We start from the raw sequence: 22,082 nt of genomic DNA, 5'->3' as shown, positions 1-22,082 counted from the left end.
CCAAAGGAAGAGTAGTTTCTTCTGTACTTGAAGTTCTGCTTCAAGAGAACACCGATTCTTACCTCAAGTGTGTAGCTGTAGAATCCCTGAATGGATTTGTGTGTGCAGTAGAAAGGAGGAGATGGTGCCCAAGAGCAACGGTCAGGCCACCATTCCAGGACTCACAGAAGCAACTACGTGTCTGTTTGTAATCATATCATAGCAGTCATAGCTCTCACAGACCACTTTTATCTCTATAAAGTGCTTTTGTATCCATTTCCTCCTGTGAAGCTGGCAAGACGGGTGTTATCCTTGTGTCACAGACAAGTCCCTAATTGGGCAGCTGCATCGCCCTGGTTTACTAGACTGGCAGAACCAAAACTTGAACCCGGTCAAGCCTGCTGCTCTGATTCCAAATGTGTATCTCAGAATGCTCTAGCTCATAACTGAACTTTTTCTGCTCTTCAGAGAAGCCTCTTTCTCCAGTTTCTAACAGTGATTCTTCCACAAGCAATAAGGAAGGAAGTTCTTAGTTATCTTCGATCCTTCCGTGGGATTTGCAGAATGCTGTATGTATATAGCACTGTGCTACAGGATACAGGGGAATAGAAAATCTGGAACTGCTTGGATGAGCAAGTGAAATATTTAGTAGAAGAATAAAAAAGCATGTGGCAAAGAGTCAGAAGACTGGCCCAGACACTGAAGCCTCTAGGGTTTCAGGGGAAGGAGAGGTCCACGTGGGTGATGGTGGTCAGGGAAGGGTATGAAATCCTTTGAGAAGGTCACCTTTGAGAAGTGGAGAGTTTGGGACTTGGTTCTTTTGCTTTCTTTTTGTCCTGTGGCAAGACACAAAACTCCCTGGTCCCTTTCTTCCCATTTGGCCAACAGAAGGTTGTGGACATAGTGATCTCTAGGGACCAATCCAGCTCTGGAATTCCCGCCTCTATTAAAATAAAACGGATCTAAAGAAATAATTACAGAAGTATTGGAAGATTAAGTATATCGCTACTCATTGCAGCCTAATTTATAGTGACAGCAAATGCATGGATATAAGAGGGATTGTAGGGGGATTGGTTAAAATAGATTATATAACCATATGTTAAAATATATAGCAATTAAATAGGATGTTGTAGAAGGATATTTAATGAAAGGAATATGCTCATGAGATAGTAAGTGAAAAGAATGGATTATAGTAAATTACTGCATTGTAACTTCCAACTTTTCTTTTAAAAGGATGTTTGAATAGGAAAGACAAGAAGGAAACATACCAGAATTTTACCTCTGATTGGTGGAATTATGTGGGGCTTTTATTTTCTTTTTTACTTTTATGCTGAATAGTTTGTGGTCTGATTATATCTCCCATAAACGTTAAGGTTAATGAATAAAATTTCTTGGCCCTCCGTGCAGGGAACTAGCCCCTTTACCTCCCATCCTGGGTATGTGTCCTTGATACGTCGCTTCCACGGGCTTCATTTGGGAGGTCGCATGGAAGAAAGGCAAGAGACTGTAGAAGGAGGCAGGAATGCAGAGATCTATTTTTGGCTTAGTCATGAGTCAGCTTTGTGACCTCAGACAAGTCCCTTCTGAACATCCCCGAGCCTTGGTTTCCTCATCGGAAGACAGGAGTTGGAGGTCACAAAAAGTTCTTTGAGCTCCAAGATATACTTGCTTCTAAAGATGGAATTTCTCCACTGTTGTGGTGCTGGCTTAGGGCCTCATTGGTTCCTGGTGTCCTTGTTTTCTTTCCTGCTCCTCTGCGCTGGGTGCCAGCTGACTTTTCCTGCTCCCAAGTTCAAGGTGGGACTGAATGGAGTTTGTTGGTAGGGCTTGGGGCCCGAGAGGCTGTAGTGACAGCATTACACCACTAGAGGGAAGCATTGTTTGATTGCTTTTTCTTTCCCACTGTACCTTATCTGCTCTGCAGGTAAAAAATAGCCTGATTTGCCCTGACTGGGTTTCAAATTCTAGAATTTTATAATGAAAAGGACTTTGAGGATCATCTAGTAGAACCCTCATTATGTTGCAGATGTGAGATAAAAGAGACCAGAAAAGGCAAGTGACCTATTTAAAGCCACACAGTATGTTTTCTTAGGGTCTGAACTAGAGTGTTAAGGAGAAGGCTGCAGACAGAGCCAAGAGTATGGTCCATTGAGTCCACAAAATGTGGACAGTTTCCACAGTTGTGCAGGAATCTGAGAGATCTGCCTGGATGCACCTTTACTGTGCTGCCGCTGAGAGGCCTGGAGATAGAGAAGCAAAGACCTAACTGTACCCTGAGGAGCTCGTGTTTGCTAGAAGAAGCGCATGCAGACACATGAGCTTCCCCCAGCACACCTTCCCCATCCTCCTATTGTGTGCCCTCCTGGGATCTGCGCTGGGTGTTGACTTGGAGGCTGGCTTATGGGAGGTCAGCAGGTGTCCTCATGACTGATGCCCTCCAAGGTTAGGAGACAGACTCCCCGGGCACCTCCAGTTTGTAATTCCCAGGGCATTTCTGCCAGCAGTGCTCACGTGTTCCCATGTCCTGTCTTGCCCTTTCTCGAAGTTTGCAAGGAATCCTAACAGTTTGTTTGCCACCTTCAAAAGACTTTGTTTCCGTGGTCCTGGGCTGACTTTATTTTTGGTTTGCAGAGTGCCCACCAGCCGTAAGCACTGTGGTAAAGTGGAACTGTGGGCTGGTCTGTGAGCCAGGCAGCTGTGCGACTTTGGGCAGTTCCTTCCTGTCTTTGGGCAGGGAGGTCCATCTCTCAGCTGCAGTGGTGTCGTCTCTGTTAGAAAGATGAAGGTCTGGCATTATTTTTTGGTTTTCATGTTTGGCAATGAATGCCCATTGATCTGTGGTCCATGGAAGTGTGGTATGTGTTCAACTGAAGCAGACGCAAGATTTGTGCTTTGAAGCGGCTTATTTGAATAAGGGGTTGCTGGGGGGCCTGGCCAAAGCCAAGTATGGCTGGGACTAGAGGGCCACCAGATGGCAGCAGTGGGCAAGCAGACGGCCTTGGGGTGGGATGAGTAGGGCCAGCCTCCAGAATCAGAGTTAGCAAGGTCAAAGCTGGAAGAACCCCTAGAGGTCATCCAGGCCCTCTTTTTATGGATGGGAGAACTCAGGCCCAAAGAAGGAAGAGGTTACCTAAGGTCTTGCTATGAGTTGATACCTGATTGTCTCCTTGCTCAGGAGAAGAACTGAGATCGTTTTGGCCCCTAGTTGGCTGTTCCCCAGGAGAGACAGCAGACAAGGGCCTGGGCCCTGGGCCAGCGAGCCAGAGGTGGGAAGGGAAGAGGGCAGCAGTTAGGTGTCCTGCCTTGATCCTGGTGTCTTTGAGCGTCCGGTCCTAATGATTTTCACCCTTGAACCTGCAGTAAGTGCAATGCCTGGTATCTTTTCTGTTCGTGCTTGTCTTCCCAGCTCTCCTCTGGGCCAGGGCCCTCCCGTCAGGCTGCGCCATGATGGGGTCTTCCTCAAGGGTCATCTCACAGCCCCCACACCCAACAGATAGGTAGGTCCAGGGCCTTACGCTGCAATAGGACACGAGTTAACACAGTAATTTCCAAGGGTGTCAGAGAAGGGCGGGGAGCCAATCTTTGCCAAGCACGTACCACGAGCTAGATGCTCTTCCAGGAGCTGCCACTTACATCCTCCTCCTACCTCTGTGAGATGAGCTTCCCTTCCATTCGTTCTGAGGAAACTAAGGCTCAGAGAGGCTGAGGGTCTTGTCCAAAGTAACACAGCTAGTTAAGCAAAGCAGACCATTGAACCAGGCTCTGTTTGATGTCAGGGGTCACACTCATTTTATTGCATCATGCCACCTCCCCTCAAAGTGACCATGCTGCAGATGTGGCAGGCGACTCTTGGGCTGCGGGGCAGGGAGGAACACTTACTGTTCTCTCTTCCTGGGAAGTAGGGGCATTATGGGGGTGCTGGGGAGGAGGCCTTAGAAACATGGAAGAGGAGGGCAGTCACAGGCAGGTTGGGTGGCTGCTGAGGGGATGCTGGGTACCTTTGCTCTCTGTGCCTGTGCTCCAGCCCTTCCCTGCACCAGGAATGCGGAACCGTGGTCCTCACAAAGCTCTTGACACACTCAGGCGCCTTCTGCCCACAATCACCTCCCATAGAGGCCCTCCCTGTCCACCGCCACCCTCTCAGCATGCTCCTCTCCCTGTGCAGCTTTATTTTTCACAACAGCAGTTCTTGCTGCCTGGAACCAGGGTATCTCTTTTTGTTTGTTTACTTGTCACATCTCCTCAGCAAATGTGAGCCTTGCCAGGCGAGGGTCTTATTCTGTGTTACTCACCTTTGTGTCTCCCCGGGCCCAGAGGAGAGGCTCAGTGAGTGGGAACTGCATGGAATGGCTGCAGCTTCTGGACATGGTTGGGCCATTCCAGGGGCCTGGGCTCAGGAGACCTGGCCTGTGGCCCTGCCTTCTTCCCGCCCTCTCGGGGAGCCCAGGGCAGAGAGCCTCCACTCCGCGGGGCGGACAGTGATGCCTGGTGGCGCACGGTGTTAGGGCCAGCCTTGCCCTGTATGTCTGCGAGGCCTTCCCTTCAGTCCTTGGTTTCAGCCACTGTGGACTCCAGCCATGCTGCGAGCTCACCAGATGGTTCTGGGAAGGGTTTAGAGGACCCAGGCAGAGGGCTCGGTTTCCATTCAAGGAATCCTTCTCCTCTTTCCTGGTGGATTGATTTGTTCCAGGAGCTCTCTCTCAAAGTGAGCATTAAGTGACTGGCCTGTAATTTCACCATCATTTTTAGGGTCTTGACAGATGGCACTGTACTTGCCCTTCCTCGGGGGACCTTGCCTGTCTCACGGGAGCTCTCAATAATCATAGTGACAGCCAGTGCCTTGAAGTGCTCTCGGACGTGTGCCAAGACGAAAGAGGGCCATTTTGAGGAATCTTGGGTCATCTTCTTCTTAATCAGAGAGTGACTTTTTACTTCAGGAAGAAGCCTCATGTGGCCAAAAGACCTGAAGAGCCAGGTTCAAGCTCTGTTTGGCTGTTTTTTGGCTGTGTGATCTTAGGCAAGTCATTTAACCTCTCTGGGCCTGAATTTCCTCATTTGTTAAATGAGCCTCCTAATCTCTGATTTGTCTGCCTCGTGGGATATATGATGTCATTGACTTACTCACACATTCCTTCTTCACTTTTTCTCTCTGTTATTCGACAAGTATTTGTTGACTAGGCAGAGGTGAGGGGAGGGCACTCCAGGCAGAAGGAATACTGGAAATAAAGCTGTAGAAGTGGGAGGTGCCCCTTGGCATAGTTTGCTTAGCTAGGGGCTGGAGAGAAGCGGGAAGGACTGGAATCATTCAAGTGTAACAGGCAGGCGTGGGTCCTTATTCAGGCCTTAGGTGTGAGCCATGGAAGGGGCAGGTCTTATTCAGTGAGTGGGAACTGCATGGAACAGTTCTGTTTCTGTTGCGGGGGGTGGTGGTGGGGCAGGGCGGTGGAGGAATAGGAATGATGAAGGAGAGGCTGTGCCTCAGGGTGGCTCTTACCTCACGCTGGCCTTCTGCTTCAGGCCTCACATCTGTGGCTGAGTTTTAGCTACTTTGGCCTTATCCCCCATGAGCTGGATGACCAGTGGAAAGCACAAGACTGGTAGGGACTGGAGTTCTCTGGCTCATTGGTCTGCCTTCTGGGGAGCTGTCCCAGGCCACGTGCAAGGTCACTTAGGAAGCCATCACGCTGCCGTCAATACACATTTCTCTGCAGCCTAAAGATGAGCAGCTTGGGGGCCTCTCCCACGCCTGCCCGAGGAGATGGAGGTGTGTGGGGAAGGGCTGCTCACCTCTATCAAAGACACACTGGGCCAGGTGTTTGCCAGGCATTTACAGAATCATCTGTTTGCACAGAGTTTGTGGAGGGCAGCTCACTCCTGTTTCACATAGGAGGGACCTAAAGGGGACTTAGGAGAGGTGGGCCCCCCTCCCTAGTGGCTGAGCCATACTCTGCTCAGCATGCAGCAAGGGAGGGCAGTTAGCAGGACGACTGGTCAGCTCAAGGCTGTGGGGGAAGCACTCTGTGGGCTGGGAATTGCTGTGCACACGGGCAGGGAGTCACAGAAGTACCGCTTCTCAGTGAAAGTATTTGGGACTTGCTTGGGTCCTTCCTGCTTGGGCTGATAGAAGTTCCAGCCTTTGGTTTCTCCTTTCCTCACACTTTCCTCCAGCCAGCCCCAGAGTGAATGGCTCCACTCACCCCTTCTCCCCCCGCTTTTTTGGGGGAAGAATATTAACCCTGTAGTACAACATTAACATCAAATTTTATTCCCCCCATTTTGGTAAAAACAGTAGTGAGTCATAGAATTTTAATGCTGGAAGGGCCCATCTTCTCCTTATTTGAAATATATGAAAACAAGCCTGGGAGGACAGTTATATAGCTAACGGATGCAGAGCCAGGATTGGAACCCCGTGGGACCCTCACCCAGGACCTCTTCACTGCCCCACATCACCCCTCTAAAGGAGACTCCAAGTGCTTTGTCGCCTTTATGCAAGAAGAATCCAGCTTAATCAATTTCATTACACCAGCCCTTTATGTAACAGGGCTGTTTCCGGGTCCTGGCAGATGGTCCATAGTAACAGTGCTCTGCTGATTTGGTTGGAACTGATCCTATGAAATGAAAAATCCCGTGTAGCAGATGCCTTTCGCAGTCCCTGGCCATGGAAAAGTCAGCCTCTCCAGGGAAGGCACTGTAGCTTTGGCTCCTGCTCGTGTCTGGCGTGGCTAGAGGTGAATCACTGGAGGGAGACTTAAACGGTGTCCGCTTTTCCCAGGAGGCCGCACTGGTGACTTAAGAGTTTCTTGGCAGGTGGGGTGCTGGTAAAGGGTGTTTCTTCTGGTGCCTGAGGGACAGATGGGAACAGGGAGCAGAGTGGGAGGGAGATGAGCAGATGTGGAAGGGAAGGAAGGACAGACTGTCCCACCATGGATCTGGCCTGGCGGACCTTCACACTTAGGAGGCCATGCACTTCCAGATGAGCAACTTGAATGTAACTGCAGTGTTTGGCACACATATCAGCCTTGACCGTGGACTTGGACTTCAAGCCTCCCCCAACCCCTTTCACTGAAATTGCTGGCCCCCGAGTCTCCTGATATCTTTCCTTTCCTGGTGGGTGCTTGATCATACTGAGTTCTCCTCAGTGGCCTCCTGTGGTGATGCACATTTCTGACACTGCTTGATGCAGGTGGCAAGTCTCCAAGCCATTGTGAAGTGGGCTTCACCTCCAAGGCCTCTCCTGACCTTGTCCTGCTGCTCAGTTCTTGCCCTTGATGGGTCCTCGCATGTGGGGGGTGGGAGAGTGCTTCCCTATTTGCGAATGCAGCCCTGTTAGGACACCTGTCACAAAGAACCTGGGAGAGATTCCCAGGGGTGGGGTTGGAGGAAATTTGAGAGGCACCAGTCTAAGTTGTGTCCTAAGACATTCTCACTGGTCGGGCATGCACTGGCATCCTAGGATAGGCTCCCTCCCCTCCTTGCTCCTGAGCCTGGTGAATTATGTGCCCCCTGAAAGAGTGGCAGCAATCTTCGTCTCCCCTGTTTGAAGATGTGAATCTGGGCCTCATGAACTGAAAGCCAGTTTCTCTGTGAAGTACGAGTAGTGTTTCTGGGGGGTCAGTCATAGGATCTCTTGCGGCTTCGGAGCTGGAGCCCTCGCTTCTTCATAACAGCTCTAGCACCTCCGTGAGCTTTGCGGGCCTTACGTCCCAGTTTGTGGTTTGGCTGTGGTCCTGCTCCTGCAGGGCCTCGGGGTTGTCTGCAGGGGGAGCTGTGTTCCTGCGGCCATGGGCTGGGACATCACTGGCCTGGAGCGTTCCTCTCTGCAGGCTGGCGTGCTTGGGAACTGCGGCTTTCCTCGGCAAACCAGCCTCTCAGGTCTCATTCCCAGCTCCAGCCTCCAGCTTGGGCATTGTGAGTCATCAGCAGCAGCAGAAAACGAGGCCTCGCCAACAGCTGGGTGCACTGCCTGGCCATTTTTTCCAATTCTTTTTTAGTAACTTCACTGAGATGGGAGCTGCTGCTGACCTTTTGTAATGGACAGTGACTGGAGGTGGAGTCCAGGGTGAGGGCGGCAGCTCTAGGTAGGGAGGAAAGGAACCCCGGGGAGATGGGGTAGGGATGTGTATCTTTCTGTCCCCCAGCCCCTGGGCCTCCCGAAAAGCCATCCCTGTGAGAAAGGCAGGGCCTCACCCATGTCTCTTCTTCTCTGCCAAGGAGCCTAGAAAGCTTTAGCTGATGCAGCTAGGAGTGGGACCTGTGAGAGGCTGACAGGTACTTTTCTCAGAAGCTGTAGACAGGATGGAGTAGAAGTCAGGGTGACCTGGCTTAGAACCATAACCCTAACCCTAGTCTTGCTTTGCTTCTAGCTCACTATTTACCCTGGGTGAGTAAGTCAATTTCCTTACTGGGCCTCACTTTTCCCAGCCAGAAGCGGGTGGATGATTGGATTAGAGTGTTCTGAGGTCCCTTCCTGCTGTGAGTGAGTCTGTCACGAATGTAAAGAATTTGAACTTTGTTCCCATGACCATCTTGAACATCTGAAACCTGTAGCTTCTTCTCCAGATGAACAGTGCTCATGGCGTGAGGACATAGGTATTATTCCTACCCTCTAAGAACTTATAGGCTGTCTTCTTCTTTCCTTGCTCTAGGAGACAGTACAGAGTCTGCTGGGAAGCAGGAAAGTGGGATTCTGATTCTGGCTCTGCTAGAACATTTTGTGTGTCCTTGGGCAGATCACTCCTCTCCTTCAGCCTCCTTTTCATTTTCTGTAAAGTCAAGGGATTAGACTCGCTTCTTGGCTTCACCTCCACCCCCCCTTCCCCTGCCCCCATCTCTACTTGAGCCTCCTACCAGCTCTTCTGCAGGGCGTGATTTCTTAGCTGCAGAAGCCCTGGGGTATAGTTTCCTTTCTCGCTGGGAGGGAGAGAAGCAAGATTATTTTTTTAATTACGCAGCTAAGATTAGGCAGCAATCTGCATTTTAAAATGTTATTAATAAGAGTCTAAAAGTGTGCGAAAAAACTCTGGAGTTTGAATGTGGTGTGAGCTGGGAAACATCTGCACGACCCCCAGCCTCCCCCAGAGAGTTTTCTCCAGACACCAAGCAAGTCCTGGGGATGACCATCAGCCTGGTTTGTGCCCAGATCCTTGGAGGAACAGGGAACCCAAGCATCCCACTAGAGCAGCCCCCTGAGAGCCAGGGCTCAACCAGGCATCCCACCAGAGCAGCCCCCTGAAAGCCAGGGCTCAAGGCCTCGCCTCTCCCAAGGGCTCTTACAGTCTGGCTTTAGACAAACAGTGATTACTCTTGATATTACTAGCACCTCCCTTGGAGTTTACAGAGTATTCATGTTTGTCCCCCTTACTTCGCATCACAGTCCTGAGAGGTAGATAGAGCAAATTTCATTGCTCCTTCAGCTGCCTGGGTTCTTGTAAAGATTCTTCCTTTAAGCAAGGTGGTGCATAGCAGAGGAAGAGCTCCAGATGGGAAGTTGGGAGCTGAGTGCCTGCCCTAGGCCTCCAGCGCCCTCCCTAGCTCTGCCTGTCCCTTTTCCCTACTGTGTGTTCTCTACAGCACTCAGAATCATTTGCCAGTGCATATGTTTTTTATGGTATTTGATCAGTTGCCTGTCTCCCCCCATCCTTCCCCCCAAGCCCACTTGAATATAAGCTCCATGAAGGAGGAGAGTTTTGTAGACCCTAGTACCTGGGAGAGCACCTGGCCTACAGAAAATGGGCAGTAATGTTGTGTTGAATGTTGTGAGTGCAGGCTCTGCTTCTAAGTAGTCACTGGGACTTGGGAAAGATACTTTTCTCAGTTTTGTCTTCTCTTCGGAGGAGTTGGATGGGATGGTCTCTGATGTCCTTGGTGGCATCCAAAGTCTATGGTAAGAGCAATGCCTAGACCCCTTTTTCTTCAATGAACATTGAGCACCTGATCTGGGCCAGGCCCTGTGCTAGGTGCTGAGAGGAATACAGAGAGAATAAGAAAGGATCATTGCTCTTCGCCTTCTAGTGGGTGTGATGGTTGATTTTATGGGTCACCTTGACTGGGCCATGAGGCGCCCAGATATTTGGTCAATGTTATTTTGAGTATTTCTGTGAGGGTGTCTTTAGATGAGATGGACATTTATGTCATGGACTGAGTATTGTTGGCCCTCACTAATATGAGTGAGTCTCTTCCAATCAGTTGAAGGCCCGAGTAGAAAAAAAGGCAGACCAGACCCTTCCCTGAATAAGAGGGAATTGTCCTGCCTGGTGGTCTTCTGGGACATTAGCTCTTGCTGCTTGACAGCCTTGGAGCTGAGACACTGGCTCTGCAGCTTCTGTAATCATGTGAGCCAATTCCTTATACATTTCTCTCTCTATTCTCTTAGTTTTTTGTTTTTGTTTTTTAAGATTTATTTATTTGACAGGGGTACAGCGAGAGAGGGAACATAATGAGCCAAAGATAGACGCTTAACAGCTGAGCCACCCAGGTGCCCCTGAATCCTCTTAGTTCTGGTTTTCTGGAGAACGTTGGCTAAGACAGAGGGCAACACAAGACCTGCCATCAAATAATCTTGCATTTGATGGTATAGAATAGTTGTTGGAACAAAGGTACAAGCCTTATTCTAATGGCTCCTAAAGGAAGAGGTGTCGAAACAGGAGGATGATGGGATGCTTTAGGGTGGCAGTGACATTCAAGCTGGACCCTGAAGGGTGAGAAGGAGTTCTGTAGGCAGAACGAGCAAAGCAGTATTATGGGTTGACCAGATTTAGGGGCTGGGACCCAGCATGACCCTAGATCCTGGGAGGGAGGAAGTAAGGTATGCCCTTGACAAAGGAGCAGCTGTCCAGCACGGAGAGAACAGAGGGACTGTGTGGAAGGCCAAGGAACTACTTAAAGGAGGACCCAATTCAGGAGAAGAAACCATTCCTCCCTGCTTTTGTCCAGGAAGCCCTAGCCCTGCATGATATCGTCCTGTAGCTGGTCTGGGGCCTCCTCATGGTGCAGTCTGTCTTGACTTATATTACCAGTGCTCCTGATTTGATAGCTAATAGAGTCAGTGAAGACAAAATGGGGCAGCTGCGTGGCATGCATGGTGTGTTGTGGGATTCTGCCCTTGGCCATGTGGGCCACAGATGAAGCGTGCTCAGTCACTCAGCAGCTAGGCTCTTTGTGTCCCCGTGACCCTGAACAACCTCCAGAAGTCCTCGGGAATGTTCCTTTTTGAAGAGGCATTGTGACCCAGTGAAAAGCAGTATGTCCTCTCCAGGGCAGTGACTGGGGGTCCCAGCACTTATGCCAGGTCCCTGGACTCTGTCCAAGCTCTGCTGCTGACAGTTGCAGGAGGCTGAGCCTGAACCTCTCCTGTGCCTTAATTTCCCCACCTGTAATTTGAGGATTTTAATGATGCCTACTTGTGAGGTGTTTCTGTGGACGAAATGGGACAAGCCAGGGAGAGTTTAGCATGAAAGAAGTGCCCTAAGAATATGAGCTACTATTATTATTTTCATCGTAGCTTTGTAGCATATGAGCTGTGTGATCTTGAGCAAGTCATTCAACTTCTGTGATCTATTTCTTTATCTGTAAGAGGGGGTTCACACCAATCATTCAGGGCTGATTAGAGTAGATAACTTAATGGCAGTGCCTAAAGTAGAGTTTCACCCAGAGTCACCTCTCTGTAGAACTATCCACAGTCCCTTACCTTTTGTTCATTCTTGCTCCTTTTTAGTTGGGCAGCCGATGTTTGGAAATTTTATTCCTGCATTAACTTCAAAAATTCCAAACTTTTTTTATTGGCGATATTGTCCATGATACAGCTTTGGAGACTAAGGAAATTTTACTAAGAAATAATAGGATATACAGTCAATCCCAATCTTCATTTAAATTGTTAACTATATGAGTGGTCTTTTTTTTTTTTTTTTTTTTAAAGATTTTATTTATTTGAGAGAGAGAGAGGTGAGGAGAGCACAAGTAGGGGGAGTGGCAGATATAGAGAGAGGGAGAAGCAGGCTCCTACTGAGCAGGGAGCCCAACACAGGGCTTGATCCCAGGACCCTGGGATCATGACCTGAGCTGAAGGCAGATGCTTAACTGACTGAGTCTCCCAGGGGCCCCATGAGTGGTCTTTGATATGGGTGGGTGTTTTATTTTAGGACACTGGTCAGACTAAATATTCTAAGGATGCCAAAATTGGGTTGTACACCACTCACTTTGACAAAATGGGGAGATTTTTAGACCTCGTCGTTGAAGTGTAGATCAGGAATGTCTCAGAGACCATCTAACCCAGTCCTCTTTTTTTTATGGTTGGGAAGAGTAGACCCCTGGAGTAGAAGGGACCTCCTTAAGATCACATAGCCTAAAAGGAATCAGGACTAGGCCAGGTTTTCTGAGTCTTAGATTAAAGCTTCCTCTTGCTTCCCCACTGCTCTCTTCTCTTTCCCTAGCTTCCATTTGTTGGTATCACATGGTCCTTCAGAGGCCTCTGACATGCCAGATAGTATGCTCAAATCTTATAAAAATCCAGAATTCCAAGATGGAGCCTTCATTGCTCTTCCGCTTCTTTGGTTGTCCATAGAGACATTGACCCTAAGACATTGGTAGGTGGGTGTTGGCTGAGAAGATATGACAAATTGGTAGACACTGTGAGTGGACACTGAAAATCCTTGATTAAGGCTGTGGAGGTGAACCAGCAGAATGAGAGTACTAGTGGCTAACATTTACTGTGTTGCGTACTTTTTGCAAAAGTATCTTTACAATAGCCTTTCAAGTAGATGTTATTATTCCCGTTTTATAAATGTTGAGTAATTTTCTCAAGATTATGGAACCAGTGAATGATAAAATTCAGTAGTTAATTTCATTTGTTTATTCTGGCAACAAATATTCATTGAGTACTAGCTTTGTGCTGGGCATTATTCTAGGGATTAGAGATGAGCAAAATCAGACAGTCCCCGAAGTCATAGAGCTCACTCTCTGGAGAGGAGGCAGACATTAGTCAAAAGTCTTTCTAATGAGTGTATGTTTATAAACCAAGAGAAGTGCCCCAAGATGAGGAACGTCGTTCTCCAAGATTGTTGCACAGAGGAATCTGGTCTTGACTAAGGACCTTCAGAGTTGAAGAGGCAGTAGGAGTTGACTAGGTGAAGGGGGCTGGGACATTGGCGACAGCCAGGGACAGAGGGGAGTGGCATAGCTGCCCTGTAGAGGGAGGCAGGGCACATTTACCACAGCCTGGTGTGACTGCTTCTGCCACCTGTGTCCTGAGCTCTCTCCTTTCCCACTCTTCTCCTTCCTTGGGAAGATTAAACTGGGGATGCCAGTTCGTTCTGCATTTGACCAGTCCTTGGTTGTCATCAGCGCCTTTTAATAAAATCTCTATCCAAATGTCAGAACAAAGGATGAGTTAGAGAAATCAGGTTCTCATACTTTGCAGACTCAGAATTAATAACCTGAGAGTAACTGGTGTTTGTTAGCAGTTGAATTATAAATGTCACAAACTCCTAGCTAGGGCGTGGCTCACTTGTCACTTGCGTGTGCTCCAGGAGGCTTCGTAGCACCCTGGAATATGCTATGGGAAGGACTGGGGGGCTATATGGCCTTTTCTCTGCCTTGACCTAGAGGTGTGTTTTTATAACATCTACCTCTGTTTGCTGACTCCCTCAGATACATTCAATGTCACTCTGTTCCCTTTTGGGACATTCTATTAAAGTGTGAATGCTCATTGTATTACACTCCATCTTCTTCTCGCCTTCAGGATCCCCTTCCCTGGAGTGGGGTAGAAATTCTCCTTCCCTAAAGAGCTTAGATATTGCTGGAGTGGCTTCTTAACTGCCTTTACCCTCATTCATGAAAGCCCTCTGATAGATGCTGAAGGAAGCTGGCCCCTTGAATATTCACCAGCCCCCTAGCCCTCTGACCTCCTCTGCCCCTGCCAGGGCTTGGCACAGAATAATCTTTCTTCTCACTTACTTCCTCTTTTTTTTTTTTAAACAAAAGATTGTATTTATTTATTCATTCATTCATTCAAAAATTTTATTTATTTATTTGACAGAGATCACAAGCAGGCAGAGAGGCAGGCAGAGAGAGAGAGAGGAGGAAACAGGTTCCCCGCTGAGCAGAGAGCCTGACGCAGGGCTTGATCCCAGGACCCTGAGATCACGACCTTAGTCAAAGGCAGAGGCTTAACTGGCTGAGCCACCCAGGCGCCCCAAAGATTGTATTTATTTATTTGAGAGAGAGAATAATAGAGAGTGAACAGGTGGGTGGGGGAAGGTGAGGGACAGGAGAGGGGGAAGCAGACTCCCCACTGAGTAGGGAGGGCCCAGGGCTCCATCTTAGGACCCTGGGATCCTGACTTGAGCCAAAGGCAGATTCTTAACAGACTGAGCCACGCAGGTGCCCCACTTCCTCTTTATTTATATTTGACTGTTTGATAAGATGTTTGCATAACCACTCAGGAGAGTTAAATTGTTTAGTAATGAAATAATATTTCATGACTCCCTTTGATGGAGTCTTTGATGGGACCGCAGATCTGGCATCTTTGCCCTTTTGTCTATTTCTTTTAATGGCACCACCAGCCTTGAAATCCTGAAATCTCAGAGTGGTGTTCATTTCCTCCTGCTCCCTTTCTCTGACATCTGATGGGGTACCAAGTCTTGCACATTCTTAACTTATTTTCCCCTGTGACTTCAACCTTAGGTTCAACCCTGATCCATCTTAGGCTTGTGTAATTGTAGTGACTTTCTTCCTTCCCTTTGGTTACTACTGCTCTGCCTTTGGATAAGTGCCCAGTCCCTTGTGCACCAGATGGGGCTGGGCAGAGAGATACCCAGGATACCACACAGAGAATGCTTAGACCAGTACATAGTACACAGTAGGTGCGACACTAGTGTTAGCTATGAATGTTACGAATGTTCTTATTACTGGTCCCTCTACCTTTGCCAGATGCACCATTCCCGGACACTCCTCTGACCAGGCCCCACCCCAGCTCCCCGTCCGCAGTCTCCCCATAGTCTAGTTAGCAGCAGTTCCTAAAGTGAGCATGTGAGACGAATTGCCAGGGTATGGGAAGAAAAATTATGATTCCTTTTATGTGTTTTTACCTCATTCTTTTAAGTTTTCTACATTGTGGGTATATTTTACACTGTATATTTAAAAATAAGGATATACTGATAATTGATATATGTATATAAGTATATATTTTAATAAATAGATGGATGTATATGTGTATGGAGGTGTATATGTGTGTATACATATATATGGTATGTCAAAAAAATACTTTATTAACAGGGGAGTGCAAGCCAGCAAGTTTGGACTGGTCTGGAAGGTGGGATCCAGACCCCAAGCCTGGCATGTTCCCGTGGTGACCCCAGCCCGAAGTCCTGACTCACCTTGAAGTCCCTCTTCCTTGTGACCCTCACTCTCTCTCCACCTGCCCCACCTTGTGCCTTTTGGTTCTGTGATCGCTCGTCTCTTCTCCCCACTCCTAGAATATTCTACCTCAATCTCCCCTTTTCTTTTCCTCTCTAGAAGTTCAGCTTTAATGTCACTTGTTCCATCAAGCCTGTCAGAACAATTTTGGCCTGAAATCCTGCAAGTTCTTTAGGCATGCTTTGTCAGTGCTGCTTACTTGGCCCCTGTTGTGTTCTGTGTTGTGTTGGAATCTTTTGCCACCTGTGCCTAACGTCTTGGCTCCATAGTGATTTTGTGTCAGTTTGCGCATGGGCAGACCTTGCAAGTAAATGGTATTTTACTTGCTGACTTTATTTTGTGCTCTTGGTCCTTTTTCTCATTTATCTGAAGACACATACTTTTTGATGACATTAATGTATGTCTCTTTTGCCACAGTAACATAATTCTTGGCTATAAGGCAAAAATTTGTTACATTCGTGATCTGAATCTCCTTGGATTTGATAGCAGGCTTCTGCTTGAGACATATTTTTGTCTACAGTGCCTTAGTGAACATTTTGTGTGTGTGGACTCATTGTTTTCTTTTTACTCCAGGTGACCTAAAATCATCATCCTTGTGTTAAATGCCTTTATTTCAGCACTTATAGTCCTGAGTTCTGCAAGGTGTCCTGGGAAATGAGCGGGTACACGGAACATACCCATTTGATCTGGACTTTCCCCCTCCTCAAACATTGTAAGAACTGACAGCAGCTGGGCAGTCAGTGGAGCTACCAAAGGGCTTGGAGTCAGAAAAAACAATGGGTTTTAATCTTGGTTCTACCATCTGCTGATTGTTTGGTCTTGACCAAGTCATTTAACCTCATTGTGAAATAAGTTTAGTAATCTATACTATGTAGAACTATTTTGAGGATTAATTAAGATAGTGGCTCTGAATGTGCTGGGCACCTAGGAAATGGTCAGTAAGTGTCTGTTTAAAAGAAAAGGAAAATAAGAATCTCCTTTGTCTTCTGTGAGCCTTCTAATGCAGGGTGTATTTTGGGGGAAAAACAGACAGCTTCAGAGAATGCATCTAACTGACTGGGCAAACTTGGGCTGGAGAATGAAGGCTGGACATCCAGTCAGCCTGGTTTTTGGGCTTGTCTCTAATAGAATGTCTGTGGCCTCCTCAGGGAACATGAGAATTAATTAGTTAATCTTTGTAAAGTGCTTTGAAGGTGAAAAGTGCTATGTAGGTAGAATGGTTGAATTGCTATTGGAGATGGAATAATGGCAACACCATACATATCCTGGCAGTCTTGTTTGCCTTGGACATCAGTAATCAATAGCAGAGAAGATTCTAAGATGTCTTATTTCACAGGAATGGATTCATTGTGGGATTTAGTTCTTTGATAGACTTGCAGATAACATCTTGCCAGTTCTTTGCAGCAGAAGAATGTAGGGTCAAGTTAAGAAGTAATAGTCTCATCTTCTAGCTTCCTGGGACTCCTTTCTAGGGTAGTCTGGTTATATATCCCACCCAGCTCAAGTAGAGTGACAGTTTGCTAGTTTTGGATGCTTTGTGGGTCCTGGGCACATGAGCTTTTTTGTTGGTCCTACAGAAGTGAGGGGAGAGTGTTGAGTGTTGGGTGTTGGTTATCCATTGATGTGGACCCTGTTTGAATAACTAATACAGAATGGTACCATGGGTAGAGGAAGGAGTTGTGTGACCGTGGGCTAGTCACTTCTCTGAACCTTAACTTCTCACCTGTGAAATGAGAACACAGTAGTTGATGAGTACAGTAATAAAGGTGGCCCACAAGGAGGGTGGGTTTCATCCTTTCTGTGAGGGATTGAGGGGTCAAAAAAGGTTTTACAGAACAGGTGGTATGTGGGCTGGACTGTACAGCTGGAGCTATAGCTTATCAAACAACTAATGTAAGGAAAGGGCATCCACGGCAAGAACAACAACATGTGTGAGGCCATGGAATGGCTCATCTGAGCGGACCTGCTCCCAGTTCCTGTCGTACCACATGGGCCACACAGACTTTGTTCACCTCTGAGGAAGCTCAGAACTTCCCGTGAACTCCTCGGTGTCTACATGATGTCTGTGAGCAGGCCTATCCTCTGAACTGCATCCCTTTGCTATTCCGACATTTCCCCCCTGAGTCTGTGGTTGTATTGTAGCTGACACTATAAACCGTATGTTGAATATAGGGCCAGATGAAGCTTTGATACTAAACACAGTAGTATCATAGTAGTAGATTTGTCTAGAATTTAATATGCATTGCTTGGTGTTTTGTCTCTTAAGCAAAGAGTCTCTTTGTTAAAATAAACATGTATAAAGAATTTATACAGCGCACATGGTTATGCATATTTATTGCAGAGAATCTGTTAATAATCTATGCCTCATCGGATTTTGCATTTCTGTTGAAATAACAAATGTGGCACTTGGTACAACTGAGCGAATTTGGTGAATTTCTTCTTATCTGGGAGAAGAAAGGCATTTCTCTTTTTCCAAAATCCATTTTCTTCAATCATCTTCTGCACTGGCCAGCTTCCCAGATGGTACATCTGGGGGACTGAGGCTTTCCTGGCTGTAAATGATTTTGTCTTTTTCCCTTCTCTCACTCCCTTCCACCTCACATAGGCACTGCTTTGGGCCTATGAGACTTGCTCCTTTGGGTAAGAGCATAGACTCTGAAGGTCCTTTTATGTGGAGAGAAAACACACAAAACTGGCTGTTAATTGTGCTAGGAGGAGGGTGCTAAGAGATTGTGGCATGGGGCAAGGCAGGAGCCTTGGGGACTTCAAGGCACTGACAGCCTGAGAACAGACGTCTGGGTGAGCCAAGGAGGGATGGGGAGGCCATAATGTGTGGCCAGAGTTCCCTGTTGCCCTGTCCCCTGTCAAAATGCAGGCACACAGGCTTTGGAATCCGCCTCCGCTGGAATCCAGCTCTGGTGCTGCCTGTTGTTTGATCTTGGTCATGCCCTCTCACCCCTCCGAACCTCAGTCCCCACATCTGTGAAAGTGTGAATAGTTGTGCTCTCCCTCCAGGAAGATAGGATGGCTCCTGGTACGTGGTAGTTAATACTAAAATAAATGCTCACACTTTGTCTCATAAGTCATTGCCTGCCCAGGAGAGCACAGCTGTGGAATGTAACCTTAATTCAGCTAATGTTTGTTTTTAGAAACTGGCAAGGTGTTTACCTGGGGCCGAGCGGACTACGGTCAACTAGGGAAGAAGCTGGCGTCTCCTGAAGACTGGAAACTACAAAGTCAGGATCCATCGTGTCCCCACTCAGGACCTCGGAAGAGCATGCCTTCGCCTCTGCGCTGCCTAACAGGAGCAACTGAGGTAGGAAGTGACTTTCCACAGAAGGGATGCTTCTCTTTCCCTTGTCTTGTGTCGCAACAGAGACTGCAGGCCTACTGTGTGCTTCTAGTAGAGGCATTGTGGATTCCACACAGGACTCTGAAGGGGTCCTTGCCTCGAGTTGCTTGGGGTTCAGTATGGTAGAAAAGGGAGGTGCCTGGATAACTGTACTGCAAGCAGACTGGGCGTAACTCCTTCAGAGAGACTGTGAGTACTTTGGGTCCACTTCAGAGAGTGGGAGATGGAGTCAGGCCCTGCGGATTGGGTTAGGCCAGTGTCACGGAGGACACGGCTTTGAGCTGTGCCTGGGAGGATGGGTCGGACTCGAGCAGGCAGCTATAAGAGAGAAGAGGACTTTCAGGTAAGCACAATAGGTGGAATGGGGTTAGGGATTAAGAAAGTGAAGAAAGTGTTTGGGGGACCACGGTGGTTCATTTTGGCTGGAGCATGAGGTGTCTGTGGGGGCAAATACGGGGTGATGTCGGAAAGACAGGTTGGAACCTGATTGAGGGGCCTTCATAGTGAGCTAAGTATTCTGCACTACTGTTTATATTTCCCAGCGTGGAAAATATTGTAGTTCAGTTCCTTATTCAAGCCCCTTTAATTCCCTGAAATGTCTTGAATTTCTACATTTAAGGCAGGAGGCTTAATTTCTCCAGGGTGTGTGTTTCTGTTACTAAATTTTACTTTACTGCTGTCCTTAAAAAAAAGGAAAGGCTAGGTTTTTTGAAGAGAATGAGGAAGGCCACGTAGGAAATGTGCTTCTGAACCCAAGTTGGCTTAATGAAGGAATTCAGTCTTCATTCAGAGTCTGTCAAAAAAAATTAATAAGCTAGCGAGACTTCTGTAATTAGCATCAGACTAATTACAACCCTCTTCATACCTAGAGGGCTTCCCTTCCCCCGGGGCCTGCCTGGCCTCCTCCTTCCGGGTATGTAGGACGGTTCTCAGTTTCTGTTTCACATCCCAGACCTGCTCCTCTTGGGCCTTTCCTTAGTGCTGGGGTTAAGTCTGTCTGTCTTTCTTGCTCTCTCTTTGTTTAATTGAAAAGGCACTCATTAAACAAAACCACAATGTCAATTTAGACATGGTAATAATGATGATGATGATGTTGACGATAAACCATCCATAATCTTAACCACCCTCCCAGCTGCATTCCTTTATGCATATACACATGTACCTCCTTTATAAATTTGTAGTGAGAGCACCGAGGATGTTTGGTATTCAGTCTTCATTTATTTGATCACAAATGCTTTGCCTTGTTTCTTTCTGATCTTGAAGGTCGTTTAAAATGGACCTTATAACATTATAGGAGTCAAAGGTTCTGGGATTTTCCAAACCATTCTTCGAATGTTGGACATTTATCTCATTTCCTCTTTTTTGTTACTATGGTGGACTCTGCAGTGACTACCCTTTTGAACTGTTTCTTGAAGATACACTCTTGGGAATGAAATTGTAGGGGCAAAGGCCGTGAACATCTTTATGACTTTTGCTGTCTTTCTCTAGATTCCGTTTGAGAGACGTTGACTCCCCTAGCAGGGAATGAGGGAATGAACTGTTTTAGCTTGTATTGTCTGCTTAACCACAATACTAAGGTGCTGAGAGCTTGGTACCGAGGGTTTTAAAATTTATTTATTTGACAGACAGAGATGACAAGTAGGCAGAGATTTAGGCAGAGAGAGAGGAGGGGAAGCAGGCTCCCCGCTGAGCAGAGAGCCTGATACAGGGCTCCATCCCAGGACCCTGGGATCATGACCTAAGCCGAAGGCAGAGGCTTTAACCCACTGAGCCACACAGGCACCCGGTACCAAGGGTTTTAGACCCTTTACTCTTCTTTGCCTTTCTCAGAACATTTAGGACTTTGTGGTCAGGTAGCACAGCAGAGGCCCAGAGGCCTCATGGTTTTTTCGGAGTCTCTGGTTTCCTTGGCAAGATGAGGCTCATGATGCCTGCCACAATGTGTCATCTGTGAGCACGACACACGAGGTTCGTGGTGTGTGGCAGGTCCTCTGTAACTGTTGGGCCCTTCTCTTCTTTGCCTTTAACACTGTGTGGTGGCTGTCGTGTGTAGCACTGTGACAGATATGACCAGTGCACATACAGCCTAAGAGGCTGACATTGAGGTGACTTTTGTGTAGTTTCTTTATTTTTTCTTTTTTTAAAGATTTTTATTTATTTATTTGACAGAGAGAGAGAGATCACAAGTAGGCAGAGAGGCAGGCAGAGAGAGAGAGAGAGAGGAGGAAGCAGGTTCCCCGATGAGCAGAGCGCCCCATATGGGGCTTAATCCCAGGACCCTGGGATCATGACCTGAGTTGAAGGTAGAGGCTTTAACCTGCTGAGTCACCCAGGTGCCCCTTTCTTAGTGTTTCTTAGCGGGACTGTCTGAGGGGCTGGCTTGAGCCCTGAGCCTTGGGGTGACTTCATGTCAGTGCTCCCTCTATCTCTGCTCCAGGCTCTGGGGTGCTGGTGTGTGTACTTGCCAGGCTCCCTGCAGGTTCAGACCCCAGGCCCCAGGCTGTCTCCTTTGGTAAATTTGGTCCTGGGGTCATCCCTGCTGTCGATGTTCCGGTCTGACCTGTCAAGCATCTGTTTGCCTGCAGCCCAGAGCCAGGCCAGTGGGCAGCTCTTAGCTACTAGGAGTGGATTCACCTTGGAAAAGATATAAAGCCCTACTAAACGAGGGGTTGCCCTGGGAGGGGCTTGGCCAGGGAGGTCCAGGGACACCTGGAGAGCAGGAACGGCCTTGAACAAAGTTAATGATTTCTGACCTTCAATGAATTGAGTGTGGCCCATAGCTGACCAATTGCCTTCTTCCGTGTCCCAGGGATTAGCAGAGAGTGAGGTGTCTGGGATCCAGAGTGACAGCCACACAGAAGAGGGAAGCACAGGCGGTATAACCATCCCTTTCTATGAACCAAAGAAAGCAGACAAACGCAATGTGATTTGGTGGCGCATCATACGAAAGACTTGACATGTATTACTTCATCTTTACAATAAAACTGGGTGCAAGTGTTAATATTCGCTGCTTTATGCGTCAGGCTACTCAGGCCCAGGATGGGCAAGTCCCTGGCCCCAGATCATACAGTATGTAAACAGTGGGGGCGGGACATGAACTTGAACTATTTGAAGCTCGCATACTTGCCTTGTAAATGAAGTAAAGTAGCATCTGTCCTTTTGCATATGTATCCTCACTTGGATTAAAAGTTCCAGGAGTCTGGGAGGTAGAGTCTCTGATCCCCCTAGAGTCTGAATACTTTCTTCAGAGCCATGTCTCATCTCTAGCCTAAGAAAGACTTTGGGATTGTAGCCTTGGCAGGTCTTTAATGTTCTTACAGTGGTGAAGACTATGCGTATC

The 22,082-nt window shown here is 47.7% G+C and overlaps 1 protein-coding gene across 8 annotated transcripts in view; it reads left to right on the top strand.

Annotated features, from left to right (window-relative positions):
• The window catches only part of SERGEF (secretion regulating guanine nucleotide exchange factor), a 219,289-nt gene that overhangs the window by 31,124 nt on the left and 166,083 nt on the right, over positions 1-22,082 (top strand). For all 8 annotated transcript variants that reach the window (XR_004289025.1, XM_032356894.1, XM_032356892.1 and 5 more), the window contains one exon: positions 18,540-18,706. Coding sequence is in view for 7 of the 8 variants with exons in the window: in XM_032356894.1 (XP_032212785.1) it covers positions 18,540-18,706 (167 nt within the window). In the remaining variant the exon portion in view is untranslated. The remainder of the gene's footprint in view (positions 1-18,539; positions 18,707-22,082) is intronic.

Source organism: Mustela erminea, chromosome 9 (genome assembly GCF_009829155.1).
Source record: "Mustela erminea isolate mMusErm1 chromosome 9, mMusErm1.Pri, whole genome shotgun sequence".
In the NCBI taxonomy this organism is placed as follows: domain Eukaryota; kingdom Metazoa; phylum Chordata; class Mammalia; order Carnivora; family Mustelidae; genus Mustela; species Mustela erminea.
This window is presented reverse-complemented; position numbering and strand designations above follow the sequence as displayed.